This window comes from Lytechinus pictus, chromosome 2 (assembly GCF_037042905.1).
Source record: "Lytechinus pictus isolate F3 Inbred chromosome 2, Lp3.0, whole genome shotgun sequence".
Classification (NCBI taxonomy): Eukaryota; Metazoa; Echinodermata; class Echinoidea; order Temnopleuroida; family Toxopneustidae; genus Lytechinus; species Lytechinus pictus.
In genome coordinates this window covers 1,096,718-1,111,575 of record NC_087246.1, presented here as the reverse complement: position 1 = coordinate 1,111,575, position 14,858 = coordinate 1,096,718, and the positions used below count along the sequence as shown (strand labels likewise).

The 14,858-nt window shown below is 34.6% G+C and overlaps 1 protein-coding gene across 2 annotated transcripts; it reads right to left on the bottom strand.

Moving 5' to 3' along the window:
* Positions 1-5,625: 5,625 nt before the first annotated feature.
* LOC129255046 (ketosamine-3-kinase-like) lies at positions 5,626-14,586 on the bottom strand. Of its 2 annotated transcripts, XM_064106831.1 has the most exons (8): positions 14,122-14,586; positions 13,419-13,510; positions 12,863-13,004; positions 11,922-12,109; positions 10,470-10,629; positions 9,863-10,058; positions 8,923-9,097; positions 5,626-8,310 (listed from the first exon to the last, which is right to left on the bottom strand). In XM_064106831.1, the coding sequence occupies exons 3-8, from the start codon at positions 13,001-13,003 to the stop codon at positions 8,244-8,246; spliced, it is 927 nt and encodes a 308-aa protein (XP_063962901.1). In that variant the 5' UTR covers position 13,004; positions 13,419-13,510; positions 14,122-14,586; the 3' UTR covers positions 5,626-8,243. The 2 variants fall into 2 exon arrangements, with proteins under 2 accessions (XP_063962901.1, XP_054749571.2); XM_054893596.2 differs by lacking the exon at positions 13,419-13,510 and having other exon boundaries at positions 14,122-14,541.
* Positions 14,587-14,858: the final 272 nt, after the last annotated feature.

The window sequence follows — 14,858 nt, the reverse complement described above, 5'->3', positions numbered from 1 at the left end:
ATTACATGTGCAATTATGGTGCATTTGCAATAGATAGGTGTCATTAGCATGATATAAGAATCCAGAAGGTGTCAGCATGATATAAGAATCCAAAAGGTGTCATTGGCATGATATAAGAATCCAGAAGGTGTCATTAGCATGATATAAGAATTCAGAAGGTGTCATTAGCATGATATAAGAATCCAAAAGGTGTCATTAGCATGATATAAGAATCCAGGTGTCAGCACGATATAAGAATCCAGAAGGTGTCATTAGCATGATATAAGAATTCAGAAGGTGTCATTAGCATGATATAAGAATCCAGGTGTCATTAGCATGATATAAGAATCCAGAACAATGCATTGGTTGTAGCATTAGAATCACCTGGGGCCCGTAACACAAAGGTTACCAATTAATCGTACGCTCCATTTATACGATTGATTGTACATTGTAGTCAATGGAATCGATCGTAGAAAAATGTTCTACGATCATTGCTAAGCTTTGTGTTACGGGCCTCTGATATGCAACTATGTAACAATCAGTATAAATTAATTTCATAGTTGATTCTTCTATTTATTTTGTATTCTAAGTTCTTAAAAATAATATAGAGGTTCTAGTTTTTGCTGGCAGAAATGAGATAGTATACAGATAATGCACATCATTCAGGGCATTAGTAAGAATTATACACATTGGGTACATTTGGAACAGTTCTAACAAAGCTGAGTCATAGCCGGGGGCATTTTAGACTGTTACAAGGTAACAAGTGTGGACAAATATAATGATAGGGCAAATGATGTGCATTATTCGTTTTACAAGATGTTGTCAATGTTTGAAAAAATCATCTCCATCTCTCTAAAACAGTTCTTAACTTGACCTCTTTAAAAACATCTTAAAACACACCTATATATATATATATATATATATATATATACCTTTACTTGTCTTATGCCACTAACAGCGCTTTGTATTTTCTGGAAAAAGCGCTATATAAATCCAATTATTATTATCTCAAAACGGAGACTGGTCATTATACTTTACTTGTGACTGCCCATCACCAGTCATTTCTTAATTAGGCCAAATAAATGACCGTTCAAATGTTCGTGCACAACCAATCGTATCATTAGGATCCTCTTGTCATCTTATGAATGTTGGCCAATGATTTACAGTATGTGTAAATGTTTATGTATTCGTTTACATTGGAGACGGTCTTTAAGTGTTGTATGGGTTATGAATGGTCTTAAAGTTACTGAACAAATGTAAGGATGTATTAGTAACTAAAGAGAAAAATATTACGATTTTTTATACGAGCTCCAGTATTCTATGACTTTCATTACTACTTACTTGCCTGCAAAAATAAAAAAACAGGGTTCAAATCATAAAGTAAGAAAATAAAGCAACATTGTTTTTCTGTACATTATTTTTTAACAGTAAGAATATTCCTTTAATTTCCTTTTATTGTTTTAGCTTACTCTTACTCACTATCTCTGTTAAACCATTGATGACTAGACTAATAGAAACATTACCCACACACACCTGGAGGAAACAACAATCAAATATATTATACATTAGTGAGAGGCTTTTGATTTTTAAGTGTATCTTACATTCAATGCTTTACATATATCTTAAAAGACTAGATTAGAATTGTGTGGTGTGTCTGCTTAAGACTATCAGCTATGCTAATATACCGGTATGTTGCAATGCCAAGTATGTATTCCAGTGATGTAAAGCTCTTCTGTCATTGCATTCTTATTTTTTCAATGAAATATATCATATCCAAAATGGAAAAAAAAACTTTATCTACATTGCCTGTGTTTTATTTCGTTGATGTTATAGAGTCTCTTTTATTCATATGAATGCATTAATGAAATAAACATTAGTAGACAAGAAGAGAAGGAAACCTTTTTCTGAATAATCTCTACATTTTGAAAAAAAGACAAAGTTACAAATACATCAAATTTGTTCATTACTCCCAATCAGGGTGGGCACTGAGGTGGACATCATGCTCATACAAAGGACCTTAATCAAGGTAGCATCAGGGTACCTCTCCTAAATTATGCCTCATTAATAGTCTGTTTCATGATAGGGTGAATTTAATATTCTTTTCATATAATTCAATTCAAATGGTTTATTAAAAATACTTTCTTTGCGGCAAAAGCCGAATTGCAAAAGTTTACATTTCAAACAAAATCATCAATAACAAGGTGAAAATAACTTATAGTACTACGAACAAATTTCAATATAGACATATATGTTACAAAGTATATCATAAATAAATTTAAATCGATACTGACTGATAATGGAGGGGCAACCGCAGTGCACACACTCGGCGCTATACATAACCATTGTTGAAGAATATACTTATTTTCTGATTTTGGCAATTTTGATACCCATTTTAGAGATGCGCATACATTACCCATCCATGGAAAACTACTTTTTCTCCTATCACACTTGAAATTTAAAAAATCTTTGAAGAGAAAGAATTAAATAGAGAAGCTGTTTATTGAATTCTATGTTACATAGAGATTGTAGACTTACAACAACCTATGAGAGAGGGTCTACTCATCACCCAAACTCCCCCCCCCCCCGATAGAAAAAAATTAAATCGACATCTATTAAGAATATAAAAATGCAGAGTGAAGTGGTCTAGTGGATTGGTATCAACTCTCCAAATTGTGAAGCATAGGTGACTTGGTTCGAATCCTACAATGTCACTTCCAACAATTTTTTTAAAAATCTCTGAATTGGTAGGAGACAATTAGGATTGTCCTAGGACAGGGTTGCAAGTAGAATGAATAGTTTTATATAGCCAAATCAAAACCATCTGACAGGAATATTTGATACCAATTAATATGTTAAAATATACAAGCTTATGTTTCATATTGCATTTCTTATTAATTTTTCCTTATCAGTATTATTATCGTTATTATCATCAATATTATTGTAATTATTATTAATATCATCATTATCATTGTTGTTATTATTGTTATTATAATTATAATCATTATTCTTATTATTATTATTATTAGTAGTAGTATTAGTTATTATTACTATTATTGTTATCAATTATTATCATTATTACTATCATTATCAGTACTATTATTATTACCGGTACTATGGTTTTGATTATTCTTCAATTTTATTTGTTGGGGAAAGGGGGATACACCAATTCCTCATTCAACCTCACAAAAATCCACCAGTATTCGTATGGGGAGCTATCACTTATATGGATTTGATAAAATATTACTTTAACAAAGTGTGATTTGGAGGAGAAAAAAAAACATGTCTAAAAATTGCCCCCCCCCCCTATGTAAATGACCAGCTGAAATACGTGACTGGTAATTACAATGTATCAATATGATGTGTTTTTATTGCTACCAACATGTATCTTTATGTATTGTCTCAGGCCTAATGGATGCATTTTTGAAAGCATATATCTCTAAATGACATTTAATTAACATGTCGCTCCCACTTACTTGACCCAGTTCTTTCTTTATCCTCCCCGAGATTCAATCAAATGAATCTAACGACTAGCCACCAAGCGCTCTTACCCCCCCCCCCCCACCAAACACATCCCTTTAATATATATCACCTGTCATTCTCATATCCAATTTGTGTAAATGAACAATAACGAATATGAAATGTGAATGTGCATTATTTGACCGAATTAAGTGTAAAAGATACAGAAACTGATCTTTTACAAAAAAAGGAATATGGCAGGGAAAATGATGTCCTGTAGACAATCATATTTGCAGAGAGCTCGGAAAGGAAATTTGCGGAGGTCCACTGTCAAATTCGAACAAAACCTTGATAAGAACATAATGCTATTCAATTTACACAACCCTTGACTATGTCAAAACTTTGATATGAAGTATAATCAGTCTGTCAATAGTAATTCCTGTTTTGAATTTTTTTTCAATTGTATACTTTGGCATTCTCTTTTTTATGAAAAGGATATTAAAAATTTTGTTATTCTGAAAGCAATAAGATCGACTCAAATTCATCCAGAGGGTCTGTTTGAAATGAAAGTTTATGATTATCAGTATTTCTTGATAAGCGGCTTGCCATACTGGTAGTTTTATCAGTCCATTGGAGCTAATTTAAAATGTGCCTTTTCTGAGCTGGTGCCATCTAAATCAGAAAGTTATTTAACAATTACTGTGTGCAAACATATTGTTATGTAAGCTCTCTGCTATTTTGTTTTGATCAGTCACACATCATGACTGAAGGTATTAATGGAACACTCCACCTAGAAGACACCATCGATGATGAAGGTGACAGGTTTTCTCTAAATGGTTTTGAATATACATTGCATGTGCTGCCGACAATTCATCTACTCCTTTCCGTTATATTAAACAATATCAACATCCGCATCCTCCGTCGAGAAGACTGCGGGTTTGAATACAGAGCGAGGCAATATGCAATGGCATTAGCCGTTACAGATCAGCTCTGTGCTTTGGCAATGATCTGCCTTAACTTTGTAAAGCTCATTCGAAGTCAGGACAGCCATACATGTGTCTATCTCTTTATCATTCAGCATGCTTTCAACACACTCTCCATTACCTATATGACAACATGGAGTGGGGATCGTTTCATTCACATATGGAAGCCATTTCTTTACAAAAGGATTGTCACCAAGTTATTTTCAACGATATCTTTAATCTTCCTAACCGGAGGTTGCTTTGCTTTCAGCATAGGTCAACTGGTCTCTTGGAAACACAACCCTACCATGATTAACGAATGTTTCCCTGATGATATGAACATGAAAGGGAAGACAATTTGGATTGCTCTCACATTCTTTGTACCTGCTCTCATGACCATCTTCTGTACATGTACCCAGCTGGCAACTTTGAAGATCACTTTCACCAAGATCCATGCTGAAAAGCGGCTACAGCCACACATCGGTGGTCCGCAGGGAGGAGTTGGTGGTGACCAGAGGCCATTCCATAAGCAGTATCTGAAAGGTGTTCGCACTGTTCTTATTCTCATCCTCGCTACCAATTTTGTAGCTTTACCGGTCATCATAGTACGTGTTACCAGGGATATGTCGCGTGGACACTTTTCAGTTATAGCATTCCAGTTTGTCACTTTGACCTCATTTATTAATACTTGGTGGAAGCCTATTATATTCCTAATGACAAACAAACAATATAGAACCACTGCTAAACAAGAATGCCACAGATTATGGTCTTCTTGTTCTACAGGAAATTAAATACAGGTGAATTTAACTATAGATGTCAAATCTCTTGGACTACTTATTAGAATATGTAAAAGATAGACATAGGACTAACTAAATCCAATCTAAACTGAACCCTGTGTTTTGGGTTCTCCTTAGTATTACAGTATATCATTCATAAAATATAAATGTTCTCAAAATCTTATCATTGCATTAATGTCATATTTGTAAAATGATATCAACCTATTATGAAATGTATTTTAGATACTATATTCTAGGCATAAAGATGTAAAATGTGTACATAAAATGAACTTTAAAATGTGAACTTGACACAGAAAATAGAGCAACAATGTTTATGATGACAATCATATTACGTCTTTTTTTTTGTCATTTTCAAAACATATCTATTGCAAACTCGTACAAGCAACAACAAAAAGAATGAAATACAAATATACTGGCTATATTAATACTGGTATATTTTTTTATTCTTTGCTATATAAGCATTTCAGCTGCATGATCATTCAAATTTCAGGTATATTCAAACTTCAAAGGGTCAATGGGCCAGGGATCATATCATTTCCAAATCTATTGAAAAAAAATTTACAAAATGTATACATGTAAATTGATTTTTCCAGAACTTCATTAAATTAAATCTTTTAATGGATCACAATGACATTCACCTTCGCTTTTGGTAAAAATTATGTTACTCAGGGCCCCATTGCATAAAAGTTACCATTATGGTAACTTTGCCATGCAATGGTAACAATCATAGAATCCTTGATTCTGATTGGCTGTTGATCATAGTTACTATGGAAGTTACCATTGGATGGCAATGTTACCATAATGGTAACTATAATGCAACAGGGCCCTGGATATGCAATAAATATAGATGTGTGTGTGTGTGTGTGTGTGTGTGCATAGGTGTGTGTGTCAGGGAGAAAAAGAGAAGTAGAAGGGGGACTCGAGAGGGGGAGAAAGGATTATAGAAAGAGAATGAATAGTTGAATACATGAATGTGTATGCATTCTTTTTTCCTAAATAAAAAGAAACACAATTCATATAAATTCAACAAATTATAATTACATTGGCCTTTTTAGCTGTGCATCTGTTTCACTTCATATGCTATTCCAAATCCTTGTATGCATTGTGAATGGCTATTTCATCAACTGGACTTCTAAAAACATATTTGTAGTGCACAAGGCTGGATCAAGGATAGGGAGCAAGAAATTAAGTTTGACAAGCAAAGAGGAAAAAATATCACTCCAAAATTGCTGTTTATCTATCCCAAGAGTAGGAAGGGCACAAGAGGCACTTAATGCTACAGATCTATTCGTGCAGTTGGTAAAATAAGAGTTCATGCCCTCTGGGCCTATGGCCCCACCCCATGAATCAGTACCTGGTTTTGCACACAATTCGCTACATATACATCACATACCATCATCAACAACTGAAACCCGGCCTACCAATAAATATCCCAATAAGAAGTTTATTAAGTCAATACACCAATCACTAATTAAAGGGAGCTGATAATACATAGTGAATGAAGTATCAACACAAAATAATACCTGGCTTCAAATAAATCAAATAAAATCAGTCACTGTAACAAAATAAAAACTGAAATAAGTTGTCACGATGTGATTAAAGTGATTGATGATTGAAAATCTCACTTTCATTTTCTCATTTCAAAATATAATTCACAAAGTAAGAATTTAATGAAAGAACACACAATTTTGAAGACATTGGTAAGTTCAGTCCCTTAAAGTCAAAACTGTGTCTTCCACAGCACATCTCCTACATTCCCAAATGTTTGATGAATGAAAATACACCTGCAGGTTTCCTGATGAAAGACACCTTGATGTTCCAATAGTTTTATAGTTAGCATACCTGCTTGGTCTCTTTTCTTCCTATTTACCATTAGATACTTTGACTGCACTATCATCTGAACTTGCTCATTCCAACATAACATTGTGGTATGCAACCATGGCATATTTAATGAATTTCAGACAATATAACCATTTTCATAGAACAGAGTTGTCATATAAAGTACATTATACAAACACTGACTATATTTTACAAAGGCTTGACTTAAATGAAAAATATTCAGGAGTATCTAAGCGATTGCTTTCTACTATAAGCCTTAAGGAAATTGATTGCCTTTTTTCAAGTAAAATTGTTTAAAATCAACACCATTCAATGAGATCAGACTTCAATAATAGACCACATGATGAAAGTCCTGTAACCTTAATTGAATATGATAGAGATAGATGAAACTTACTCTTAATAATCAGTAATATAAAAACAAATTCAAGTTACAATTGGAATTACAAATAAACATAGGCAAGAATGTAAATTATCATAGCTGAGTTAGTAACTCAAGCTTTACATTTAGTAACAGGCACATAAACTCTATTTGCCACATATACATTGAAGCACAAAATAAAATGAACAGAAAAAGCATTCATGACTGTAAACCCAAGTTCACATTTTGCACCAACAAATCTTAATTTGTGATGATTTTATTCAAAACGTGTAATTTTACTTTTTGTGGTATCAATCATGAACACATCATTTAAAAAAAAATGTTTTGTAATCACAGAAAGCAATTCAATAACTTATCAAGAAACTACAATGATATCAGAGGATCAAATGCAGGGGAAATGAATATAATTTCTGAACGAAAGCTATCTCACTACTTCTGTTCATACCAAATACAAATTTGTAGTGAATCAAGTAGAAATTTATGGGGAGCATAAAGTAGTGTTGAAATTGGGGTACCATAAAACTGACTAAAGGGGGCTGATTGTTGAGCACATCTTCACTTATTCTTTTTAATAAGATAATTTGGCACTTAAAAAAAAACATGGTGAAGAACTGGAGCATTAGGTACCCACTTTTTAAGATCTGTCACCAACTGGTTCAATGTTTAAATTAAATTTTTACATTTACTGACGCCGACCCTCACAATGTGGGTAAATTGCAGGTGTAAGTAATGGCAGTCTAAGGATGCAAGTAGGATAACAGAACATGGTTTGATCAATCTTTTAGGAGATCCCTCATGATAGATAATGAAGCACCTCTGTACATGGTTTGATCAATCTTTTACAAGACCCCTCATGATAGATAATGAAGAACCTCTGTAGCTTGATCCAAAATGATTCCTTAAGATGGACAGACAGAAATTGAAATGAATGAAATTGAATGAAATACATATATTCCTCAAAACAGATGTAGGAATGTACAGAAATGAATGCATGAGGTAAAATCATTTAAATTCCATTAATAACTGTTGTAAGCTACTAAAATCCTTGAATCTGATTGGTTGAGCATATTCAACATGATGCTTGATGAAATGCTACTCAGATGTTCATATTTACAGTCTGGCCAGAAATTTATAAGACAATTTATATTCACAAGGCTACAGAAATATCATATTCATGAGAGCAATTGCCAGTAATATATACTTCTGAGCCTTTGGTCCTGCTCTTATTTCTCATCTTCTTCATCATCATCATCATCATCTTCACCACCATCATCATCATCATCATCATCGTTACCATTACTACTATTATGATCATCATCATCAAAATCACAACATCATTGTTGTTATCATCATCACCATCATCACCATTATCACAAAAACCACCATCATCATCATCATCATCATTACCATCATTATCACCATCATCATCATTGCCTTCAGCGATATCATCACCATCTTAATCATCACAATCATCATCATCTTTTCTATTCTTTATCATCATGTGACTTACCAGTGGTTTAGATGATGGAAGAGCAGATAGAGTTTCTCTCTCCCTTCAAAGCCAGTAGCCTTAGGGATGAGTTTGTGGTAGGCTTTATGAAAGGCTTGACTGAAAGAGTGAAACATAGCTCCTATAGACAAGTCAAACTCATGGTGGCCATAGAAACTAGCTGGGTCATAAACCACTGAAAACAATTCAAGAAAAAATAAAATAAGTAAGATAATGCAACAATTGTAAACAAGCATTTAATTAATATAAAAATTCATAGAAGGTTAAAGCCAGTCGATAGCTTTTTAGTATATCAAGAATTATACTTGAATATCATCTAGCATTACAATCTTACACAAGTGTACTGAAAGATGAATATTTTTCATCACTTGATTCTCTGTGAAATTTCAATTTGGAATATTGAATATCTATTAAATATCTTAATTGATTCTGCTTTCATTTTCTTTAAGTAATAACCCTTTGAACAAATATCTTACAGATCATACAGAATTTGAAATTACTAGATATCAGAAAATGTAAAGATCCAATTTTGAAAATTTCAGCCCATTCCATACAAACAAATGGGTTTATATCAAATAGGGGGAAAAAATATGCAGATATTTCTATTTGAATTGGGCATTCCGGCACCCAATCAAAATAAAATATTCTTGTAAAATTATAAAATAAACCCAACAAAACATATTTCTTTTTCATACATTCCACATCATAACTGTTTTAAAACAAATATGTTTGTATAATGAAGTAATATATTGGAGCAGTGACAGACAATTAGAAGGATTTACCAAAATTTAAGCGGTACATTAAGGTCACATTTCAATCAGGTTTGTGTTGGATTTCAGCTAGGAAAAGAGTAAAATAAGGATGAAGTTTATATATGGTTTGTGTAGGGTAATTATATTAATTTGTATTTTCTAGCAACAATTTGGAATATTGACATTACCTGGACATGATTCTAGCTGGCCTGCATTACCACCCCATAGATCACCATGCAGTAGAGACGGAGTGATCTCTGATCCTTCAAATAACTTTGGTATTCTTTTCTCAAGGAGAGGCCACATCTCTCTCAATTCCTTGTCACTGCTCTTCTTCTCTAACATGTCAATCTGCATCTTGAGGCGTTGCTGGGTATAAAAGCTCTGTAGTGGAATATTGTATAGGATCTCATTCATGAATACAGACACAAACTACCACAAGTGTAGTGGTTTCATGGCACACCATGTATTATTTTTCATGGGCATATATTGGTCCTGTTGAGTGTACCGTGAAACCACTACACTCTTCACTATGGAAGTTACAAACTACTACGGTGTGTCATCTGGTAACAGTTTATACAAAAAAAGAGAACCTTATCTGAAGTTTTGCATATCTGTAAGAATGTAACCACTTTCAACAAAAATTTAATATAGAATTAACATTCTCCAACTTCAGGAGCACTGTGTGTGCTCACAGAGCTCTTCTCATTTGAGAATCAGCCCTTTCATCTTCACACACCCTTGACCCCCTTACCCCATGACTTTTGACCCTCATGACCTTTGACCCTCACTTACCACCCAGTCATCACTCCATGTATTATCAAGAGGTAGATAACCACAGCAGGTGGGAGTTTGAAAACCATACTGATTGATGAAACCTTCTGATGTATGTGCTCCTATCCGACCTTCAACTTTCCTGGCTCTCTTACCCAGTTCAATGTTGTGTAGATGCAATCTGTATGAAATGGCATACATGAACATTGTGATGTTGGTGTCTGCAATGTGGTGGTTGAAAGAACAAAATACGCAAAATGTAATCAGAGGACCTAATTTTCTTTAAAGTAAAAATGATTAGCACATTAGGATAACCCTTTATTTAGACCCTTCATTAGAAATTGCCAAAATATACTTCTTTTTTCCGTTGTTATATTGTATTTAGTGTGGTTAGTGGACATATCTTTATCTGGGGGGGGGGGGGGGAGGGTAGTCAAATGTATTGCTGTACACATACGTGACAAACTTATTTAAAAAAACCTGAAACAAGTTTTTCTCTGTGTGCAAAATAACCCCCAAACAAGTTTTTGGCGGGCTTCATTTACACATTTTGGCCCCTAAACAAGTTTTGTCTACTTGCTTTCATGACACTTTTCCCATTTCCTAGGCCCGTTCCCAGGGTTATTGCTTATAATTGGGAAGAACCAGAACACTTCAGAAACGAGGAGGAAAAAGCTTTGGGAAAAAACATACCCTAAACACGTTTAGATAGTCTTTAAAAAAAAAGCTTTGGAAGAAAAAACATACCCCAAATACGTTTGACCCTGTGATTGACCTGTCTTTCAAAACCACCCTTTTTTGAAAATCTGTGTTTTTTATACCCTTTATTGAGTGCACGCGTGGCCCGCGTCCAAAACTGACAAACATCCCTTTAAACACGTTTTTCGGTCATGCATTGACAGGCCTTCCCAGGATCTTTACAAATTGTCATCTATATCACCTACAATAATCTGTCATGTATTTCAACTACATGGTCCCTTCTTTATAAGTCCTGCTGCTCTATTTCTCCAGGGTCATCAAACCATCGTTGTCTTTTATTATTGCATTGTATTTGTATGGTCACGTATTAAATGTAATTGCTTCATTGTAAACTTTGATGTTCATTTATATACAATAATCTTAATCTAATACTTGCAATAATTAAAGACTACGTAACAATTATTTCTTGAACAAAAATGGTACTAGTTCTATTGCTGATGATGATGTATGTATCTGTAACAAGAACCTTTGGAAGCAGCATGTTCTATCACTCAAGCATTCAGGCACAAATTGTCACAAATGGCATGACACAGCACCAATGGCATGGCAGGGGTTAATTTAGGTCTGCAAAAGTACAATGCTTATGTAGGGCTACAATCAAATCCTTTATGAATGTAGTAACTGGTAGCTGCTACTGGAAACCTTCTAAGATACACAAAATGGACTTTCCTTTTCGAACAAAATTTCATCACATAAATGGCCTCAGGATCCTACCTGGCTAATTGCTCACCAAGAGCCGCAGAATGTTTCCCAAGACCTTGAAGATCCAGATATTCCATGATGAATATAGCTCCAGTTCCCGAAGGATGGTCCAGGACTGGTCCAGGTCTTGGAACCTTGATGGTCTCAGTAGCTAGAATAGCATCAAGACTTGCCTTCTCACCATCAAACATCTGTCTTGCCTTCATCAAAGAAAATTCCAAAAGGCCATCTTAGTTTACACCAAACTTCATAGTACATTTTCATTCAAGTGACTAAAAAGGTATCACAGGTGTCTATTCCAGGATGTGATTTCATAAAGCTGTTCAAATTTTACACAAAACTTTATAAATAACTTTGTGCATCTTCCAAAGCATTGCAATAGATTTAAACCAAACTCAAATTTAATTGATCTAAAATTCCTAGCTCAATTATTAAAATTGATATAAATCACAAATTGCGTTTGATTTGAATCCATCTTTACTCATTGTAAGATAAGGCCCTAGTTACATTTTATTGCACTAGATGATAATACTTATAAGCAAGAGTAATAATTGTCATTATTATTTAGAGCAAATCTCCCGAGTACAAATAAACGCATGTTCTTGTCACAGTGCACTAAATTCATATCCATTATATCAATTAAAATAAACAGAGGGCTTATCAGTAACAGGTGTGAATATAGCATGCTGTTGAATAAGTAAGCATTCACTATTTCTTATAATTAAACACTGAGTGTCAATGCATGAAATCTGCATAAACCATGGTTTTAGTTCCAAAATTCAAAATCACCTTTGTGAATTCAAGCCAATCAATTAACAAATTCATTTTGTACATTAATGCTTAAATGTTTCATGCACTCAGATAATGGTCTTGTTGAAATTAATGGAATAGCAAGAGAGGTAGATAAATCAATAACAGGTAAATAATGAAAAGAAAATTAAAAAGAAAATTACCCCACTCTGTTCATTGATTTTAACAAAGAATTTTCCCTTGTCTGTGTCATAGCTCTGTCCATCGCTGATACACCCTCCTCCAGCTCTACCCATTGATTTGATTGTTGTAGCCCCAACAGCATCTTTCAGTATCTTTTCCATTCTGAGATAGAAATAATGAGGAATTAAATATTGAAATGAATTGACATCAAAGTGCAATCATTATTGGATATCTATACTGCATCATTTTGGTATCAAATTGAAGGGAAGATATTAGCCTACTTGTTGATATTCTTTTACAGGTATACTGAAAGCATTTTAGGATGCAGTCATGCATTAAAAGACAACCTACCCCCCCCCCCCAAATGCACAATTTCGATGTGTTATTGTCATAACTTACACACAGAAAATTTCTTATATGCTTTCAATAACCTCTTCCAGTATCAGCAGTACTTCTCGCTAGCGTAGTGAGAAGAGATCTTGACTGCAGTTACTTACAAGTTACAATGAGGCGAGTTTGAGTCCCAACTAAGGTAAGAAATGATAAAATCGATAGAGAAATCTGAAGTGAACGAACCTGAAGTCTTGAAAATCTTGTTATTTTAGGTGGGGGTGCATCGAACTCATTCCGAGTCATGTGAACAGACTGTCATCTCTTTCCCAGGTTTACTAAGATAATCGAACAATTAATTTTCACATTAAAAAAAAATTGAGGCCCCTAAAAAAATCTGATTCATCAGAGAACAAAATAATCGGGGAATTAGTATCATTGTCACAATTCACTGCTATTATTAGTCAGTGCTGTGATATCTTTTCATTCCCATTGACTTTGCAAGTCACCAAGTACACACAAACGCACACTATAGGCCTACCCTCAATACTGTTTATGAATTGACCTCACTAGGTCAGTTGTGCAATATTAATAAATGGCCCAACGAACGTAGGTTAAACTTTAAGGCTGCAACAAAGTTAATTTCACTCAATTTAAAAATGAACAATTTATTTTGTTAGGGATTTTTCCGTGCCTACCTCTCAGCCAGGCCCAGGGGTCAAAGTATCACTTTTTAATGCGTACCATGCATTGTTGAGTTAGTTAGATTTCTTTAAGTTAAAACTAAAAATTAGCTAAAAGAGTGAGTCACTTAGTCTTAGTAACACATTTTCCAAGATGTGGGACTGCATGCATGGCATGAGTCACTCTGATATCGAGTTCGGTTGCAAAAGATAGGAAGAACGCACCCTAAAATCATTAGAATATTTAGAAACTGAACAGGACTCACATCAGCTAAAAATATCTCTCCTCTATTTTCTTTGTCTTGACTTTAGCTCAGCTGCATGGGCCTGCCCTGGGCTGCATTTACTGGCGCTATTAAAGTTCACAGAATCACACGTACGGTATACGGCTTGGTGATATCACCAACCGCGCCGGGCGCCGCGCCCACGGCCGCTGATTAAGGTGGGGGAATCCCGCTAAATCAAATACAATACACCACAAAACAAGGGGCTGAAGTTGTTGGATATATCTTCTGACGGACTGCAAACATAAATCGCGGATTCCCGCCTATATGGTGAACAGAAGATTCCAGGAGAAGATTTTTTTTTCCCTTCAAAATACGACTCTCTCCGGCTCGAGATCACCATCGAGATCGCCGGGGGATCGGCAAGAGTCTGAGAGAGGGAGAGAGTTCAAATTCACAATTGGACCTCGGCCGGCGAGTGCCACGCCCATATAAGGGAAATTCCCTAAGCACGTAATCAAGCATGTGCATGGAAATTAAAATCTGCACAGGAAAGTGCAAGGACAAAGAAAAAAGGGGAAAGAAAAAGGAGGAAAACAGAAAGCAATGGAAGAACCATATACAATTTTAAAAAAGAGTAAGGAAAAGAACAGAAAAGAAACGTATATACATCCCCCTTCTTGCATTCTGTATTCTTTCATGCTCTGATTCATTTTCACCCTTCCCACTTTTTGTTCCCTCCTCCAAAAGATTTTGAAGGAAATAAATAATCCCGAAGA